Raw genomic sequence first — 19,721 nt, forward strand, 5'->3', positions numbered from 1 at the left:
CAGCCATTGCTACCCATCTGAAATACTAACCAAAACGATTCTGTGACTAGTGTGGAGAACAAGAGGCCATCTGAAAAAAACTCACCAACTAATCCCAATTCTTCTTAAATACAACAAACTCCTAACATCTTTTAAAATGTCCCCAAAAAGTGGAATGAAATGGAAAAGAGAACATTAAGGGGTGATGCTGGCATGCAAAAAGCAGTTTTGAGGATGAGGAAAACACACAAGGGAGCAGACAGACATAATGAATGCAAGTAAGTGAATAGGGGGCAGATCTCTGTGATCTTTGAGTGAACTAGGAAGTCGTTGGCCTTTGCTAACAGCAGCTGTCTTATACGGGCAGTGACTGCTTCCTTCCTGCACTGTCACCGACACCCCGAAGCACATGCACTAAACACAACAGAGAGAGACGGGGGAAAAGTGAGAGGAGAAGGGGAAACAGAGTGCCCATCCACAGATAAACAAATATAAAGCTATGATTAAAGAAAACAAACACTTTAAACAACTAATCTAACCATCTCATGAACAGGTCCAAGTAGTTTTTCAAACCAAACCAAATATTTTGCTTCAAGAAAAGGAACAGGATATTTAGTATAATTTAGTGCTGGGCGGTATACCGGTTCATACCGAAAACCAGTGTATATTTTCATGACGATATTAATTTTTAATATACCGTCATATTTAATTACTCAACGTTCGGAACCAACGTTATGCTGCACGACACTGTTTCAGACAGACCCTTTACAATGTTGCACTTCTAAGCAGCGACTGCGAGGCGTGGTGAGGGTACACACAGCAGTGCTCTGGTGTTACGTTATAACGCCTGTTTCACACATAGTCTGTCTGCAGTGCGTATTAACGGATTAACGAGGTTGTGGTCCGTCAGTGTGTTCCAGGAGCGGTGCGTCTGTAGCAGTTCACTGATTGTTTACGTACCGAGTCTATTTTTGCTGTGCTGCAGGCACTGAATTAAAGTGATAGCCCATTGTTCGCGGGAAAAATTAACGTGGATTGACACAGAAATGCAGTCATTTCACAATAAATGTATACTAATTAAAGCCTTCTGTGTTTCACATGCAACACATAGGTTTCTGGCCAGGTTTAAAATTCACAAATCAAAACAATGAACAAATGTTGTGTTGGTGGACTAAATGTCCTGTGTGAAGAATGAGTCCGTGCTGCAGACTGAATGGTTTCCAAAAATCAGACGTCGACCAAGCATCCATTTTATGCAAGTGCTGTCGGGCTAACATTCAAGGCCGCAACATGAGCAATTTGCTCCAGCACCTTAGCCGCAAGCACGTCTTGGAATATCAACCAGCAGAAAATGCATTCTACACCTGATTATAAACCGGAAAACCGGCATAATTTTGAAAAAAAACTTGATATAAATTTTGGGTCAAACAGTCAGCACTAGGATAATTATTTTTTCATTGCGACATTATTCATTTTGTGTGTTATTAATATGTTCCTTTGTTAAAAAATTCACTTATGCTTATATTAACAACACAATTAGCTACATTATAGTGCTTTATCACAATAATGTTCATGTAAAAAAAAAAAAGGAAAGAAAGTATTAGTTCCAGATGAATTAAAGCAATGAGAAAGGACTTACAAAGGTTTTACTAATTAACAGAAAATAATGTAAATGATAAAAAAAATCATAATGCTGTATTTAAAAAGGAGGAAAAGATGTTACAATATACACATTAAAATGAAAAATAAATAAATATACATTTATACTAGTGTTTTAAAAGGTACTATATCTTAAAAAGTAAATTAACTAACAAATAATTAAATAAATATTTAAATAAATAATAAATAGTAATATTTCTAAATTAACTAAAGTTAATAAGTAGGCTAAATAATATCCATAAATAATTATAAAAATATGGTAACGGGCTTATATTTTAAGAACAAACAATTCTCGTGGATGGGGAAGATGGCTTTGAGTGAACCTGGGTTCATGCTGTCAAGATGAACTTAAGCACTTGAGCGGAGCCACAGGGAGTCTAAACACTATGTGAGGAGTCTGTATGTATGCGTCTAAACTCCGCTTATCCTATCCTTTACCCTAGTTACATAATGACCACCCATTTGGCTTCCCTGTTGTGCTTTTGTTAATTGTGTGTGTAAGATGCACCGTTGCCTCTCCCCACTTGAAAGGTCTGTTTCTGTCTCTCAGTCTCATTCATGCTACTTTCAGCTCTGATGAACAAGCACATAATAATGTCTGCCTACATTGGCCCAAGTTGTAACGTCCAACGCTTCTTTGCCCCTGCGCATATTACAAGCATTTCTCACATTATGTAAAATACACGCTACAAGATCCAATAAATGTGTTTATGTAGGCCTATTCTTTTAAAATACATAAATTATGGTCTAAGGACTAACTGCATTACAAAACAACCTTACTGAGCAATAAATGATCGGAATTATTTATTCATCCAATGACTGACGATTCTTGTTCTGCATGCTCACCAAAAAGCTCAATGGCAGAACAAAATGGTATTTTAACAAATTATCTTTGATCTCCTGTTATCTTCATTGCCACAGTGGAGCTCCTTTTTTTGACACTTAATTTTAAGCAGTCTGTGACCAGTTGATCCAGGGTCAGCGGCGACATGACATTAACCCAGTGTCCTTAACCTTCTGTTCTCTATTCCCAATAACAAATGAATCGGGTCAGGTGATGAAATGAACCGCTGATCGCAGTTTCTGCTGTCCAGAATACTCATTATACCCATAAGCTACCAAGATCATTCCTCAACCAACCTCAAATAGTTCATTCCTACACAATCTACTGTTACACTGTTCCTTCTTCATTCATGAATTTCAGGCGGAGTAAAAACTTAAATCTCTACACCCTCATGACCTTTCTGCTAAGCACTGGATTCATTCTTTATTGGAAATACAGTTTTGGGGTTTTGTGGTTATCGGGGTCCTGGGGTACGATGGGGTGGGTGTGGGATTGGGAGAGGTTCTGGTTGGGTAGTGGTTTATTTAACAGGTTTCGTCTCCTTTGTTGTAATCTGTTTTTTGTGTGTTCTATCAAACAGCGACATACACAAAAATGTATATTTATGGATTTTTATAAAACATTAAAAGGTATTTCCAAATATTGTGTCATTTTTCATTTTCTATTAAGAAGAGACAATGTACCTTTTGCTACAGAAATTTTGCTGCAATTTCGCTCATGTGACTCCACTGTAAGAAGAATAAATGAATAAATATTTACGGATAAAATCAATATATATTTATTGGAACTGAAACACATTTATGCAAATAGACCTTGGTTAAGACACCAGACCTGTGGGCATAGTAAGATAATCTTAAAGATAACATAAATGATAAAACAATATAAAATGTTACGATTTTATGATTCATAGGCAAGATAAATGTTCAAGTTTGGCAATAAAGAAGCTATAATAATGTTTTTATTGTGCTTTACAATGTCCTCTTTGTTTTCCAGAAGTTCAAGAGCATACAAACATAAAATATTTATTAACAAAATGTCCACATACACTTCACTGTATTCCTTTCTGGCAAGAATTTCTTAAGAATGGTAAGAATAAAAGAATTTGGAAATGTGACATGCCATCATATTTGATTTAATAATTATTAGATTGCATGGTTCGTAGTAACATTATAACAAAGCTTAGCATTTTATATAGCACTTCAATATGCAGAAATAAACAAACTAATCTTTAGCTGAATCAAAAGCCTTGACTCAATCAGTCTACCGACAAATCTCGTGAGGGACAAAACTAGTTATCCATCTTTCGCTTTTCTCTGCAGGTCACATGTCTTGATGACCTTCTCTCAATCCTATCAATCGTTGTAAATGACACGGACAGATATCAGTCTCCTCAGAGGCGGCTGTGGGTGGTAACAGCCTTACACAAGTGCAAATTACACAGAATAATCACTCCTCCTCACCCATTCAATCAAAGAGTCTAAAACAGCATCTGAATGTAAAAAGACAGCATTTACATACTCAAATGCATGTGGCCCCACGCTGAGCGTTCTCATTTCCCCAGAGCTTTCTGGAACAAGACTGCTGATTTATCAATACATTATACAACCAATACCATTATACAACCAATAAATGGTTCAGTTGGCGTCTCCTTCATAATAATTAAAAAAAAGAAAAACACAAACACACACACACACACACACGAACATTTCTTCCATGGACTAAACCTGCCCCACGCAGATGAAAGATTTTCATCTAAAGCATTTTTGTGTACATCTGGTCCTGTTTTCTGCTCTGACCACAGTCATGCTGGCCATAAAAGCATTCTGTGATATTGTACACACACACACACACACACACAAAAAAAACAGCATTCTTATTGTAGATGGAATTACATAAATAAAAAACAGACATTTCTAATGAAAACCGTATCCTCCCGCGGATTGCAAAATGATTAGCTAAAAGATCTTGTAATGTGTAACCTATTTAGTGCCCGAGTAACAATCCTACAACATTTTGTGATGCATGTTGTTCAAAAATAACCATACACTGTAAAAATGCTATAGTAAAAATCTGTTATTTGGTTTACAGTAAGTTCTCTTAATCTATACGGTCAAAAACCGTAATAGTGTTATACTAGGACTACTTCACTATTAAATGTACAGATTTTGTCAAAAAGAACTATAAGAACAATTCTTCTTATAATTGACAGTAAAAGTAACATTTACACACTGTAAAACCAACCACAACTTGGTGAAATTAAATGAAATTAGTTAATTTCACTCAAATAATAATGAAAGTTAATTGGGCTTAACTGAAATAAGTTCTGTAATGTTGTCTCAAAATGTTTTTGTAATAAGCTGAACTTAAAATGATTGTGTTTTCTAGTTCCCAGCATGCTTTGCATCAGATATAAGGAAAATAAATGTAAAGATTAAGTGTTATTTTGTGTGTTTTTACACAAGATTAACATAGCGAGACTTGAGTTAGTACTTAAATGTTGTGTTATGTTAGGATTAACATAGCTTTCTGTTACGTTGGTTCTGTAGTATTACCACTGTGGTGAAGAGTAGAGCCTGTGGTTAGGTTAAGGATGAACATTAAAACTTAATGACTATAGATACTGCATGTTGTTTGACTAATTACATGAGTCTTTTTGGTAACTACAGTATTACATGCCAGTGTACTGTTGCTAACTAGCACTTATCTATTAAGGTCTGAATGAATGTACTGTTAATGGAAGAAAGTTGTATATAATTATAATTGTGATGAGTGGGGTGTGATCATGGAAGCGAGGCTTGGCTCCCATGGCTCTCAGTCCCACCCCACTTGTCATAAAATTGGTAATCTCGCGGTTAATTGTTACATCCCTAGTAAACGGAGACTAAATAAGAAAAAGATACTAATTACAAGCAATAAGACAAAAAGACACAGTAGAACAAATAAAGAAGAAATGCTATATACATTGTATAGTAATAAAATGTATAAAAAACATGCATATTCTTCACTGTGTAAATTAAATATATGTCTATTCTTACTAAAGTAACAAAAGTGATCTAGTCAATAGCTGTGAAAGATTTTCTCTCTTTTGTTGTTTGATTAACATGACAGACAGCAAAAATATTAGACTGCTGTCACTTTAAGGCAGGGACACACCAAGCCAGTGGTGGCTAGTTTGTTTGGGGTGTTCCATTCGTCGACTCTCATCGGCGGCAGCTTGATCCAATTCAACATGTTGGGTCACCGAGAGTGAGAAGTATGTTCAGTTTAGCGCATTAGTCAGTGTCTGAGAATTAAAGCGAAAGTGATGAAGGCGGTACAGACAGAAGGCTGTTTAAATGTTACGTGATCTTTCCCAATCATTCTTATACGCGAATGTTTTCATAACAACATGAGATGCTTAAAATTACTGACGTTATCAAAGTTACTTTCGAAATTTTGCATGCAAGCACTACTTTGTTTACGTTTCGTACATCTGCGTTTACCTCGTGTATCTTTGTTTAGTTTTCTCCTTTTGAATAATGAATATATACTATTGATAGCTGCTGATATGAACTGCTCGTTGCTCTCATGCATGCGCAGCATGCACGTGTTAGTTTGCCATTGGCTGTAGTCTGTGCAGTGTGTTCGAGTGCAGCTTTTCGGTCCGATGCAGCCGATGCGAGGTGACACCACCATCGGCTTTCATGGCCGCTAGTTCTTTGAAGTCCCGGGCCTGGATCAAATATACTGTTAAAAAATGTAAAAACATTTTTTTTAATTTATGCATTTATCAAACGCTTTTATCCAAAGCGACTTACAGTGCATTCAGGCTATCAATTTTTACATATCATATATCTGTTACAGATCTGTTTTCTATCTCCGCTGTTTGCTTTCACTTTATACCTAAATTACTGTGATTACAACGATACTTGTGAAGACGGGAATTTGACATGTATTGAACCACATGTATTTAATTTATTTGTATTTAACCGGCAAAAACAATCTCTGTTCAAGAGTCTTGAGCTCTATGAGCATTGTCTTCGTATGTATGCGCTTCTCTGACAGCCTCAGAAACATTTAGAACAAATGAATTCTCTTTCGCTGCAGATAACATTTCAATGGATTAATGCACGCTGTCTGGGAAGATGACTCACAAGGGTTTGGAACACAGTTGAAATTTAAAATTAAAGGCAAAGAAGCCACAAATGAGAGAGGAGAAAAGAACAAAAAGTCACAAAGAGAATTTGATATCTAATTTTGCGTATTTGAGAACGCCTGGGAAAGATGAGTCTGCTGAGCTCCACGGACGTGCAACGTGATGACCAGACATAGCCAGACTGTGAGAGTGTCTTTACCTAGGGTAACTGCAGCTTAGGTAAGACACCTGGGAACAGTCATGCAATTAAGACACGAGTCTAAATGAAAACGCTGCACGACTCACTTTGATATACTTCTAATGCTGGCTCAGTGCTTCCACATACTAAGGACGGGCACCAGCAGCCACATATAGAAATGCCAATTATCAAACAAGACCAGTTTATAAAAATGTTTAATTTCACACTAATAAAATAACATAAAACAACTAAACACATAAAGGCTTTTTGCACCGCCGGAACCTTTTCATAGTACCAGAACTAATTGTGGAACCACCAACTTTTGGGCATTTAAAAATAATACAATTTAAAATACCTAGTTTATACTTGAATATATTTTAAAATATGGTCACAAAAATGTTACACGACACTACATAAATCATTCTAATATGCTGATTTGGTGCTTAAAACAAATATATATATATATATATATATATATATATATATATATATATATATATATATATATATATATATATATATATATATTTTATCATCAGTGCTGAAAACAGAAATATTTTTGTATATTTAGCAGAAAAAAATTGTCTTCAACAATGCTAGTAATAATAAAGCACCATTATTAACAACTGATAATTACTGAGCACCAAATCAGCATATAATTATTTCAGAAGGATCCCATGACTATGAAGACTGGAGTAATGACTACTGAAAATTCAGCTTTGCCATTATAGGTATACATTTCTTTTTTAAAAATATATTAAAATAGAAAATTAATAATATTTCACAATATTACCTTTTTACTTTAGAGCAAAATACATTTTTAAAGACTGAAATTATTCCAAACTTTTGACCGTTAGTCTATACTCAGATACTATTAGCAATAATAACAAGCATGTTGGTAAAATTAACTGTAATTAAAATTGTGATAAATAATAACTATTACTAATACTACATATATTATTAATATATATAAAAAACACATTTTAACAGTGTCTAGTAATTGAGCAGACAAAATGACCAACCTCAATATTCATCTCTAATGCATCAGTTCCATAAACAAGCGTTACCTTCACATTTAGAGATGCATGCAACAATAAACTTTTACAACAGGTGCATTAGAAATTGTGATTGATGACGTCCCCAAACCCTTCTCAATCTTCTCTCTTTATTGAAAGAGAGAGAGAACAAGTGAAACGGAGTTCCTTAGTGCTCTTGTATCTTATTTCAGTGCTTTTCCAATAAAATACTGACCTACTTAAAGATATAAACAAGCCCTACGCTGGGCTCCAGGTTCGTTGAAATCTCTGATTTACACCCAAAGAGAAAGGAAACAAAAGAGTGAAGGAGCAGAAAGGAGTGCAAGATTTATTTGCTCTGGCAGCATGGCACTTTTGGAAACTCAGTCTGTTAATTAGAAATGAACCTGAACTAGAGAACGACCTTCAAACACACAGCACACCTTCGTAGCACAACAAGACAAGTCTCAACTGAACCCTGAGCAACAGCCACCAGACTTAGGTCTGAATGAGTGTGTTTGCGTTTCAAAACCAGAAGAATTGATAAACAGGTTTCTGCAACCCATCTCATTATATCTCTTCAATGGCGTTACATCCGGCAGACCCCGCCTAGTGACTTCACAAAGCCTCTAAAAACAAATCAACAGTTAAGACCAGGATTAGACGTGATACTCACTGTGCGATTTACTGGCATTCTCGTTTGAAATGCTGACAGCCGGCACTGGCCTTTCTCTTGAAGTTAAAGTGTTGAAAATGGCTTTAAGAAAGAGGATTAAGTGTGTAATGTGTGTAATTGGTAGAAACAGATAATGATGAATTCAGAAGGTCAGAGTTTCCATCTAATGAAAAGCCCCTTTGTGTGTTCAGCCAAACTGCATTAGTGGCATTGAGATGATATTAGTGGTGCTCTTTGAGCGACAGATGGTGGGATGGAAGCAGAAAGTTTATTTGTGGGCAGAAAACTCTTTGATGTTTACATGCTTTGAGCACCTTGTTCTCAAATGCCCAGGAGCTATGTAAGATGTCCAAATGACAGGCCAGTTATTTTAAGGAGTCCCATGTGAAATTTTTCTTCATAGTCCATAAACTACAGCTGGACATTTCACATAATTATTTTGGCAGAGGCTTGATGAAACTTACCAAAAGGAACCATGGTATATGAATATGTTAATCATTTGACAACACAGAACACTGTGTCCTCAAGCACCATGGTATTAAAACCAGATTGTACGATTGAATGTACCATGGTATTACCACAGTAATTTTTTTTATTATTTTTTGCAAGGGGAGCTGGTATTCTGTTATTCATTTTACTGAATGGTGCTTACAAAAAAAAAAGTACCATGGTATTACCATGGATTTTTGGACATCATAGTAATAGATGCAGATGTGTAAACAGACAAACTATGGATGAAACCTGTTATTACTACCCTATTTTTAAAGCATACATTTAAACAAATTTAAAACAGTATTACCATAACATATAACAGTGTGTCAGCCAAAGTACTTTTTGTAAGGAGCGCGGAGGGACATGAAAAGCCAAACATCAAAGCTAAATAAAAAGCATCAAGAAAGAGTAGCTTACAATTACAATAAATGAGTGTAATATAGAAAGGGTAAATGAAGAAAAACCATTAGATGTAAACACAGACTAGCATACTCAGCAAAGAAAGGATGTTTGCAGTTTGAAAGGATGAAAAGGCTCTGCAATTACAACTCAGAAGGTCATATGTAAACACTTTACAAGCTCTGTCTGTTCTCCTGCTGGACAGTAAAGGACTTCCCAAATGCTTATGGTAGAACCATCATGGCCACCAGCTGTGAGGGTGTCTGGATTGTGTGACAGATGTAAAGTGAGGTATGGTACAACTGGGTTCATTAGGTCGTCTGCATGTACGGAAACATTTAGGAGCCGGTCAGTGTTAAATAAAAAGACCCAGCTCCTGTTTTTTTGAGTTTGAGGTCAGCTCACACACACAGATCACTTGCCTGGACAGGACTGTGTGCAGTCAGCCAGACTAAACAGAGCAGTTTAATTAGTGCCATCGCTCAGAAGAGACACAGAGTCTTTAACCCCCATGTGCTACTCCACTCAATGCAACAGATCACACAGTCACAGTCACAGTCATGAGATACATTTTTAAGCTATTTTTAACTTGTACACATGCACAAATACATTCCTTACACTTTATCTGGCTTCAATTTATACAGTCAAAACATTTTAACATTTCATTTCATAGGTATCTGATGAGATGGATAAAAATGGTTTACTCACAGATATCTGTGGCTTCATCAGAGCCGTCGGGACAGTCTTTCTCTCCATCACAGCGCCAGCCTTTGGAGATGCAGGTCACCTGATCTTTACACACAAACTGCTTCGGACTGCATGTCTTTGGAGCTGGAAAAGAGAAATAAACTGTAAGTGTGAAATGCATCCCTCAGATCAATTAATTTAACAACATTTGGTCAGTCTGATGCTTTTACTTTCCACTTGCCGAAAGATTTTGAGTAAAACTACGTAAAATGATTTAATTTTAGAAATAGTTCACAATCCACTTTAAACCTAGATTTTTTCAAAAACTAAGAAATGCTTTGACAAAATAAATAAGCAATACCCCAAATATGATCTTAAACATAAGGAAAGTTGCAAAATATAAACATGTTTACAAGTAGTCTCAGACTTTTGTGCTTTATATTGTACTATAAAGAAAACTAGCAAAATCAGTCATCATCCAGCATCCTGTCTAGATATCAGCCACTGAACGACCCTTATTGGTCAACCACTAAATGCTTCAGCAATAATATATCACATTTTTGTTAAAGGGGACATCTAGATGTACCACTTATGAAATAAGCAAATACCTCAGTGACCGGCAACTTTGACAAGACAAAACTTTTAGAAGAAAAACTTTGTGGATGTGGCCACAGACTTTGCTGAAACTACCATTCCTCATTCCAAAGATTCTGGTTTCAACTCAGAAACACATCTGGGTCATGCTAAGTTCACAACTGTGCTTTATATTCCAAGACAACTCATTCTGCTGTAATATTAACCCACTTATTTCAGCATAGGTGCTGTTATGTTTGTTTATTTCTCAAGTGCTACCCACAAAAAGTGGTTTTCTTTTGCCCTTTATAACCTGAGAGATGTTTTGGATAGAGGGCTTCTCATTACCGGCGGTAGGGCGAATTATGCGTCAGTTCATTCAAACTCCGGGGAGCCCGGCAATCAGGGGAGTATCTTTGCTAAGTCAGTCTGATAAGATTGTTGAGATAAAAAAAAAAAATATATATATATATATTTATTTATTTATTTATATATTATTCACCTAAAACATAATAAAAATCTATAAACTGTCTAGATTTGACGCATTTAAATAAAAATTACTGTATCTCTTCCAAACATTTTCATTTATATTTAGCAAAATATTGACGCATACTGAATAGGGATGCTCACTCGGTTCATTTTTCTGATTGACAACTGCTACTCGTATTAAAATTATAAAATAGTATTAAATAAAAATACAAACAAATATATATATATGACAACTGCAACTTTATTATTCAGTATTAATCAGTCTAAATCTTTACTTTTGGTTAACGGTTAAATGGTCAATAAGAGCATGCCTAATACTAAATATGTGAGTATGTGTTTATTACTTAAACATTTTAACCCATGAAAAACTCCACACAAAGACATAAGAGGAAACAAAATGGTCAAAAATAAAATCATATTAAAATATGGGATATTCAAAAAGTTGTGTGACTATTATTATAGCCCAGTTTGTGCTGATTACAGTGATATTAGACATTACCCATTTAGATATTTATAAGAAACTGAAAAAAGCACAAATATCAGGACTTGACAAAACTTCTCCAGGCCCCAAAAATACCCTTAGACTCCAGAGGGTTAAATCAACAAAACAAAAAGACCAAACACAACACAGGTGACCATACAGTGGGATATCATGGCTTAAAGGCATACTTTTTGATCTTAATAATTTTAATCAGTCATTGTTTTGCCAAAACAGTACAAAGACTGTAGTGGTTGTACGCTTTCTCTCAAGTAGAAGTTAAGTACAGAAGAGGACTGATTGTGATTCTCCGCAGGACTTTCCCTCTCTAACACTTACCTCTCTGCACACTTGGCAGGAGGAGAGGTGTTTTGGGAAAGGGAACCAGAGAAAAACTGCAAGGGGGAGAGGATGTGACTGCAATCACAAGAAAGAAGGGAGATGTGCATAGTCATGTTTCTGTACATTATTGAAAGTGTTGAGGAAGCTGGGCCACTGCCTCCATTCTCACACCATCACTTCCCAAACTTTCTCCAAGTACTGTCGTTTGATGGAAGATGATATCCCCATAGACATGACGGAGCATAATAGAGACAAAGTGGGTTATATTATGAAGGCTCTAGAGAAATGTCGATATCGGAGTATTGTTGTCTTAAGATTTGTTCCAAAACATACTGAGTTGCCCTCTAAAGCAGCTTCCTAATTCAAATGGAAGGAACTAATTTGGACATTTTTTGTAGATTGCTGACCCATCCCTTACATCTTAAACCTACCCAATAACACCAAACCTGTCCCTAACCTTACCCATATTCCAACTCAATAGCAGCAAAAGTGTTTTGCAATACAATATGAACACAATAAGTACAGTGTACTTATTTTTTGATGTAAGTGCATAGTAGTTAAGGCCACTCAATATAAAGTGGGGCCAATTGCCTAATTTCAATTGAAATGAACATTTTTTACCAATTATTTTCAGTACTACATAAAAAAACTATACATCATATTTCTTTTGACTTGTCGGCCATCTTGGATGGGCATTCACAGAAGACACTTTCTAGCATTCAAGTACAGCTCTATGTAGGCCTGTCACGAGAATTAAAGGGTTAGTTCACCCAAAAATTAAAATTCAGTTCATTGCGCTTTAATTTCTCATCTGTGTGCAATGACTTATGTTGCTTCAAGCACATCATTCTGCACTCGAGATGCGCATAAGCACTGGGACTCCTTGTTGCTTCAAGTGCACCATTCTGCACCCTGGATGTGCATAAGAGCGTTGTGACACTATGTTTGAAGCGTTACACATTATCAAAGTTTTGCACACAGAAAGATTATTAGAAGACTTTCTTTTTCCTCAAGATTTCTATCTTATTTTCATATATGTATTTAGTAAGAATACAAATAGTTAACAAACAACATGTTTACATTATATAATGTGCAACAAAGATTTTTTTCAAGATATTGTTTTTGCTGCTTAATTATACAGTCAGCTAGTTTAATTTCACAACTTATATATTTGTATTCAAATGTAGTTTTTCTCTATGATGAGGCAACTATGCGATGGTTTCGGCTATATTACTTTTTATATATTAAACAACAACAAACAAAAAGTGCATAATATTAAAAGACAAAATATGCTCATATTTATAATTCCAAACAGTCAGTAAGCAACCAGTCCTTGGTTTGGACTGCGGTACAGCCAGCTGAAAGAGATGCTTCTCTGCCGCTCACTGCACAGAACAGACACATCAGCTTTCAGATGATGTATAAATCTCAATTTTAAAAAAAATTCCAGGATCACATATATATTCTAAGGAAAAAAGCTGCTAAAAGCTTCTGAAAGTTGCTAAATCTAGCGTTGAAGTCAAAATTTCATAATCATGACAGCCCTAGCTATAGGGAGTACAAAGTATGGCTAAAGGAAACATTTAACATCAGTCTAGCTAATCCTCACATAAAATTAAAAAAATGTACAAATGGACACAAGAAAGCGTCCTCTGTGAATAACCCCTTATAATCTGGCCAATAAAAACAGATCTCCAATGAGACTAGCTATACCACACTCAAAACAAGCACTTAAGGCCTTGCTGTGAGTTCTCCTTCAGGACCGCTCCCAGGATCCAATAAACACAATGCATGTCGACATCCAGGATTTTTCATCTCTTCCCAAACAAACTTGCAGAACTAGGCTTTGTTCCAGTGCACCAGTTAAGCTATCAGATATCCGGTCAGCAGTATTAGGAAGATGATGGATACAAAGTGGAAAGTGCATATAAAACTTTACAAGCCCCAAATAGACATTCAGGAGAGAGAGCTTCGAAAATATGGAGAACAGTTGGTGAAGAAGACATGTAGATCCTGTAGATTATACATAAAATCACCAATCACCAACAATTATGGCCAAAAAAAACAGAAAGGTAATAAAAACATCATCAAAGTAGTCCATGTGCAACAGAGGGTCAGTTAGAATTTGTTGAAGCATCGAAAATACATTTTGATCTAAAAATTACAAAAATTATGACTTTATTCAGCATTGTCTTCTCTTCCGGGTCTGTTGTGAGCGCGATCACAACACTGCAGTGACGCTGCTGACGTGTTATCTTTTTTATTGGGTGCATCAGAAAACACGCCAACAGCATCATACGTCAGCAGCATCGTGAACGTGCTCACAACAGACACAGAAGAGAAGACAACTGGATCTCGCAGCACTGCTGCATCTGTGCAGTAACAGTATCGCAAAATCAACTTTGGCTCAGAAATGCAACAGAAATGGAAGAACCTATGAGTTGGTCAACGTGGTGGTTATGCCAGTGCGACCGCTCACAAAAATTAGTTGCACCGGCAGAAATTTTTTTTGCAAAATGCAACCATTTGGTCGCAGTCTGGAGCCCTGAACAATCAACAGTATTCATTAAGAGAAGAGTGTTAGAAGACAACATGTTGAACACTCTGCATTCCTGAGTTCTAAACTTTCAACCAGACTAGGGCATTCTCAGCACTCAGGCCACCGACTGTACATAAAACATGACAGTAAACACATGCAGCATCTAAACTTAACACAAGATCACACAGCAGCAGCGAGCAACCACAAAGAGGAGAGTCTGTGACTCTAATTGGAGGTTTTGGGGTCATTGGGGGGAACCGAGTACACAGGCAACTTTTCCCACAGAGCTTGCCTTCATTCAAAGCACACAAATATTTCAGACAGAGATGTTGATTGTTAATTCAGACCTGTTTTTTTTTCAAACACACAGCCAAACTACTCACAAGTTTTTGAATGTGCAAATCAAGGGGGACTGTTAATCATCCAAGCATCCGAGTCTATGGTGAGGAATCAAGAAGGCCTTTATTTGTCCTTCTGGGCCTGCACCCAACTGCAAACATCAGGAGCATCCCAAAAAGGTGCATCGGCCAGGACTCCTCAAGCTAAGCAACCCAAAATCACGCTGCAGTCATTTGAAATACCACAATCCCGTTATAAAAAAATGCTGTTTCCACACAAGGGCTGGGAGCCGGCCAGAGGACCAAGGCGGAAAACACTTCCGTCTCATTCATTTGCGCTTTTTTCTTGGGCTTAAAAAAAAAAAACAGGACTGTTTTACATCCAGGCACCTTTAAAGATTAAAATACATTAATATTTTATCTGAATTCTGGCCGAGGCAGTTTGACCAATTTACAAGTTTGTCCTCTGATGTTAATTTTCTAGGGCAAATCTGAAATGAGTTTGGCGCTCCAGAATGGGGCCAGTTTCTAATGAGGTGAAATTCAAAAAGAAACCGGGCTAAAAACCAATCATCCATACATCACCGTCCTTCAATTTTTCCCTGTACCCTCCAGGATGACTGTTATGTTCCACAACTACTAAGAACGTATCTGCTTCACAGACAGCATAGTGGGGAAAAACACTGAATGAAAGTGGAAAAGGAACCACCATGTTTTATCAAATAGCAACATGTACCCCATGTCCACATGTATTGCTGCTTTGGGGCTGTAATCACAATTTCAAACTATTGTGAACATGCTACAGCTACAGCACTCAAGAAAGAAACTGCGGCACACCCTACTTCAGGGATCTTCAAGCCAAGAATCATCTCATTGTTTATCTCTGTTGTCTTCACTTGGACTTTTGTTGCCTTTTTACATTTTGGTAATGGTCATTTTGGGGCATTTACACCAAAATGTGCAAATGCATTTAATTGCTGCATTTATCATTTGACTATTGAATATCTGGAATGTGAGACTTGTCTGTTGGAAAGCATTATCATTTTGGAAAATATTATCTACAACCTCTGGATCATCAGGGAATGAAAAAACACGGAATGACTAACCCTTTATCTTTATTTTCTTATCTTATCGTGTTTTGTCTGAAACCTCAAGTTATTTTTATTTTTTTGTGCCATTGGACAAAATCCAAAACAGTGGGCACCAGAGGCAATTACATTGGATTTCTGCCATGATTTATAACTAAAACTAAGTCTAAAAGTATAACCATCCAAAATAGCTGTTTATATATAAAAAAAAGATATGTTAATTGCCTAAATTAATCTCAATTTGAGTAATCTTCTGAAAACAGATCACTTGGTGATTACAAAAGTAAAAAAAAAGAAAGAAAGAAAGAAAGAAAAATAGATATTAAAAACTTTATCAAAAGTTAGGGTAAAATTGGACCAACAAAAACTAGTTACATTACAGTTAATAATTTATCTAGATTTTTCTCATTTCTTTTATTTTTTTATTGTCTTAAATTATAATATATGTATATTTTATATTTATATAATATATTTTATTTTATTTTATAAATAAAATATTTGATTTATCTTTTAAAAACCCCACTGACCCGTCACAAGCACTACATTGTTGAGAAACCATGTTAAGTTATAAAACATTAAAAAAAATTAAAAAAATTAATGATGTAAATAAATTAAATGTAACTGTTCTTAGTTCAGCTAATTTTCAAAGAAAGAATTAATATTATTTAAACGGCACAAAAAAATACATCCATTATAGGTAGCACAAACCCACTATCAGTCTAAATATTCAGACTTTACTGAAAGGGCTGATCCACCCAAACTTGACAATTCTGACTTATTTTTTACAGTGGAACAACAGAGAATATTTTTTAAAGAACAATAGGAACCTAACAAAAGTGATGAGAGTGAGCAAATTACGCTCATTTTTGGGTAAACTATCCCTCTAAGACAATTAGTCATATAATTTTCAGGAAACCCATCAACCAGCTGGTTGTGAAACATTTTGCACATTCCAAATAAAAAATTCACTTTAAAGTTGATTTAAGCTGAAATGAGAGGAAGACGAGATTGAGTTGTGGGTGGCGAGTGATAAAAGGGAGGGAAAAAACAGTGGATGCAGACAGGAAAAGGGAAAAAGACCTCCTGGGCTCGTCTCATCTGGGGTTCCCAATCCAAGCCAGCTGCTGTTACCTTTCTATGTGATGGCGGCAGTGAGGCCAGCTGTGAGAAGCATGACCCACTTTCAGCCCCTCAGTCTCCACTTCCCCCTCACAGCGCACCGCCCCTCCAAATCAACTCCAGGCCTCGGCCACACATTCCAGCACCTTTTAATTGATTTCATCTGCAGCCTCGTCCTCTGTGAGGATATGGGCTTGTAAAAGACTTGAGTTTCAGAAACGTTGCTACATAACTCAATGTTATGCATTCTCAGGAAAATTCCTGAAGGTCCTGTTTGTAATTACAAGTTGTAGATACATCTTTAGGAATGTCCACCGGCCTCCTCCACATTACACCACTGAAGTCCAATTTCAATATAAAATCAAGCTCAGAAACTTTTCAAAGGAGTAAACTGACATCTGAAAGCAACAATCAGGGTGCATTTTCACTGACGGTGACTGGTAGCGTAAAGCATGTTTAAGTTATATTTCATATTTAAAGTCATTTACTGATTCAGGTCTCGACAAAAAGGACTGCTCTCGTGACAGTTGATGGATTTGTCACTGGCCCAATCAGGCCGCTGCCACGTTGTCACAAAAAGTTTATCATGTTGTGTAGCTGACTGGAAAGGTTTTTTTATTATTATTATTATCTTGGCTTGGTTTAATGCATTTAAAGTAGTGCTTATATGCAGTGCTGCTTTGTGTACAGCAGTAACAAAGTAAACACTGCTGTTCCATAAACACCACCTGCTGTCAGAGAGTGAATCTGCGACTCATTCAGCCCTTCTGCTGTTTCTGTATCATGCAGGTCTTTTATGTGGCATAATTTCACGAAGCTAAAATCTTGCAAATCAAATTTTGAAATTATACAGTCTAATTTAAATCTTCTTTTTTTTTAGAAAATTTTGAAATGATCTTTTTTTATCAATTAATGATTAAAATGCAGTGGTTACCACTTATTTCAAATGGCTATGAAAAATCAAGGTAACACAGTAAAGAATATGGAAATGTTATTTTATACATGACTATTAAATTTCTGTATGTGAGCATCTACAAACATAAATCCTAAATCATTTCATTTGTCTCTTTGTTCTATATGTTCTATGGTGTTATTGCTTGTAATTTGTTTACTGACTGTTCACTTGATTGAACTTTATAATTGTCAGGCTAGCAGGTTTTGGGATGAAATTGAAATCGAGAATTGTAAAATGTCATTTGTATCTAAAATATCGCACAACCCTACTCCATATTCAAAGAATACAGAAAAAAATGTATTACAGTTTCTAAAACAATAATAAGTAGAACAACAGTTTTTAATAGTTTTAAAATACAGCAAATCAGCATTAGAATGATTTCTGAAGGATCATGTGACACTGAAGAATGTAGCTATGCCATGAAAGGAATAAAACAGCAGTTCAAAATAGAAAACATTTCAAATTGTAAAAATATTTTGCAAATAATATTTTTTATCAAATAAAGGCAACCTTACAAGTATTTTTAAACATGGAAAAAAATTATTAAAAATACTAATTTGATTCCTGTATTTGACAATCATTGTTAATCTTTCCAAAAAAAAAAAAAAAGACATTGTTAAAAGTAACTTTTTATTTTTTTTACTGCCTATACGCAATCAGGTTTTCAAAACTCCACCAATAATATTAGGACAACCAGCATTGAGGTTGCCTATACTACAACCAAAACTGCATCAACTAAGCAACATCCAATTAAATCACTGTCAGGGGGAAAAAGTTCTGCAACAAAGCAGTTCTTATCACTGCATTTGGCTGCCTATTCAGCACAACAGTGCGGGACCCATAGGAAGGGATATGGGTTAACGTGGTAAAGTGAGACCAATCAGGTTACATTCTCTGCTCACACAGCTCTATTTCTGTGTTGGGACACAGTGTCAAATACAGTCCAGCGACCCATCTGAGAAACATCACACCGAGCTTGGACATCCACCTCATTTCAAACTTAGAAAAAGTGACTTTGAAAACACACTGATTGTACTTAATACACACTCAAGCATGAAGACACAAACAACAGGACAATACAGTCCAATAGAACTGTTCAGTGAATACCAGGGCACCATGAACTGAACTCAAGAAAGCCAATTAACTCAATAAGAATAAACTAGTTAGTTTGGGTGTGTTTTATGATGATAACCTGAAAAAAAAGGTGAATCCTATTTATAACTCCTTCATTTGAACAAACACACAAAGGTAAATTTGAACCCATGTTTGCAAAGTTAACCTAGGATTTACTGCACATGAATTCCATTCCTGTCTCTTAAAGAGGACATGTATCATCCTTCAGTTACCTAGGCCACTATATCCAATCCCAATGAGTTATATTCTCTAATGAGAACATAAAAGGCCTTAAATGGCCAGTTTTTTTATAAAATACGTGAGCACATACCAAGAGCTTAAAGATGGCTTTCAGATACCAGATTGTGTAAGAGGTCTAGACGAGACAAACATATATCAGTTACATATCAGTGATAAGAAAATAGCGCAAGCTTTGTCAGCCATGTAACCACTTGTCGGATGGTCATTTGACTTGAGAAATAATCTCAGATTTGACGTTCCCTTATCATAACCCACCCTGATGTCTATCTTGCAGTACAGAAAATGTAGCTACCCAAGACTAACGGATATAATTCACTTGTGAGCTACAGGCAGTGTGATGTATTTATTTGTTTGGTTAATT

At 36.0% G+C, this 19,721-nt stretch overlaps 1 protein-coding gene across 2 annotated transcripts in view; it reads right to left on the minus strand.

Moving 5' to 3' along the window:
- The window catches only part of LOC127944211 (low-density lipoprotein receptor-related protein 1), a 94,045-nt gene that overhangs the window by 67,188 nt on the left and 7,136 nt on the right, over window positions 1–19,721 (minus strand). For both annotated transcript variants that reach the window (XM_052540059.1, XM_052540058.1), the window contains exon 2: window positions 10,087–10,209. In XM_052540059.1, the coding sequence (XP_052396019.1) occupies window positions 10,087–10,209 (123 nt within the window). The remainder of the gene's footprint in view (window positions 1–10,086; window positions 10,210–19,721) is intronic.

This window comes from Carassius gibelio, chromosome A23, assembly GCF_023724105.1.
Source record: "Carassius gibelio isolate Cgi1373 ecotype wild population from Czech Republic chromosome A23, carGib1.2-hapl.c, whole genome shotgun sequence".
NCBI lineage: Eukaryota > Metazoa > Chordata > Actinopteri > Cypriniformes > Cyprinidae > Carassius > Carassius gibelio.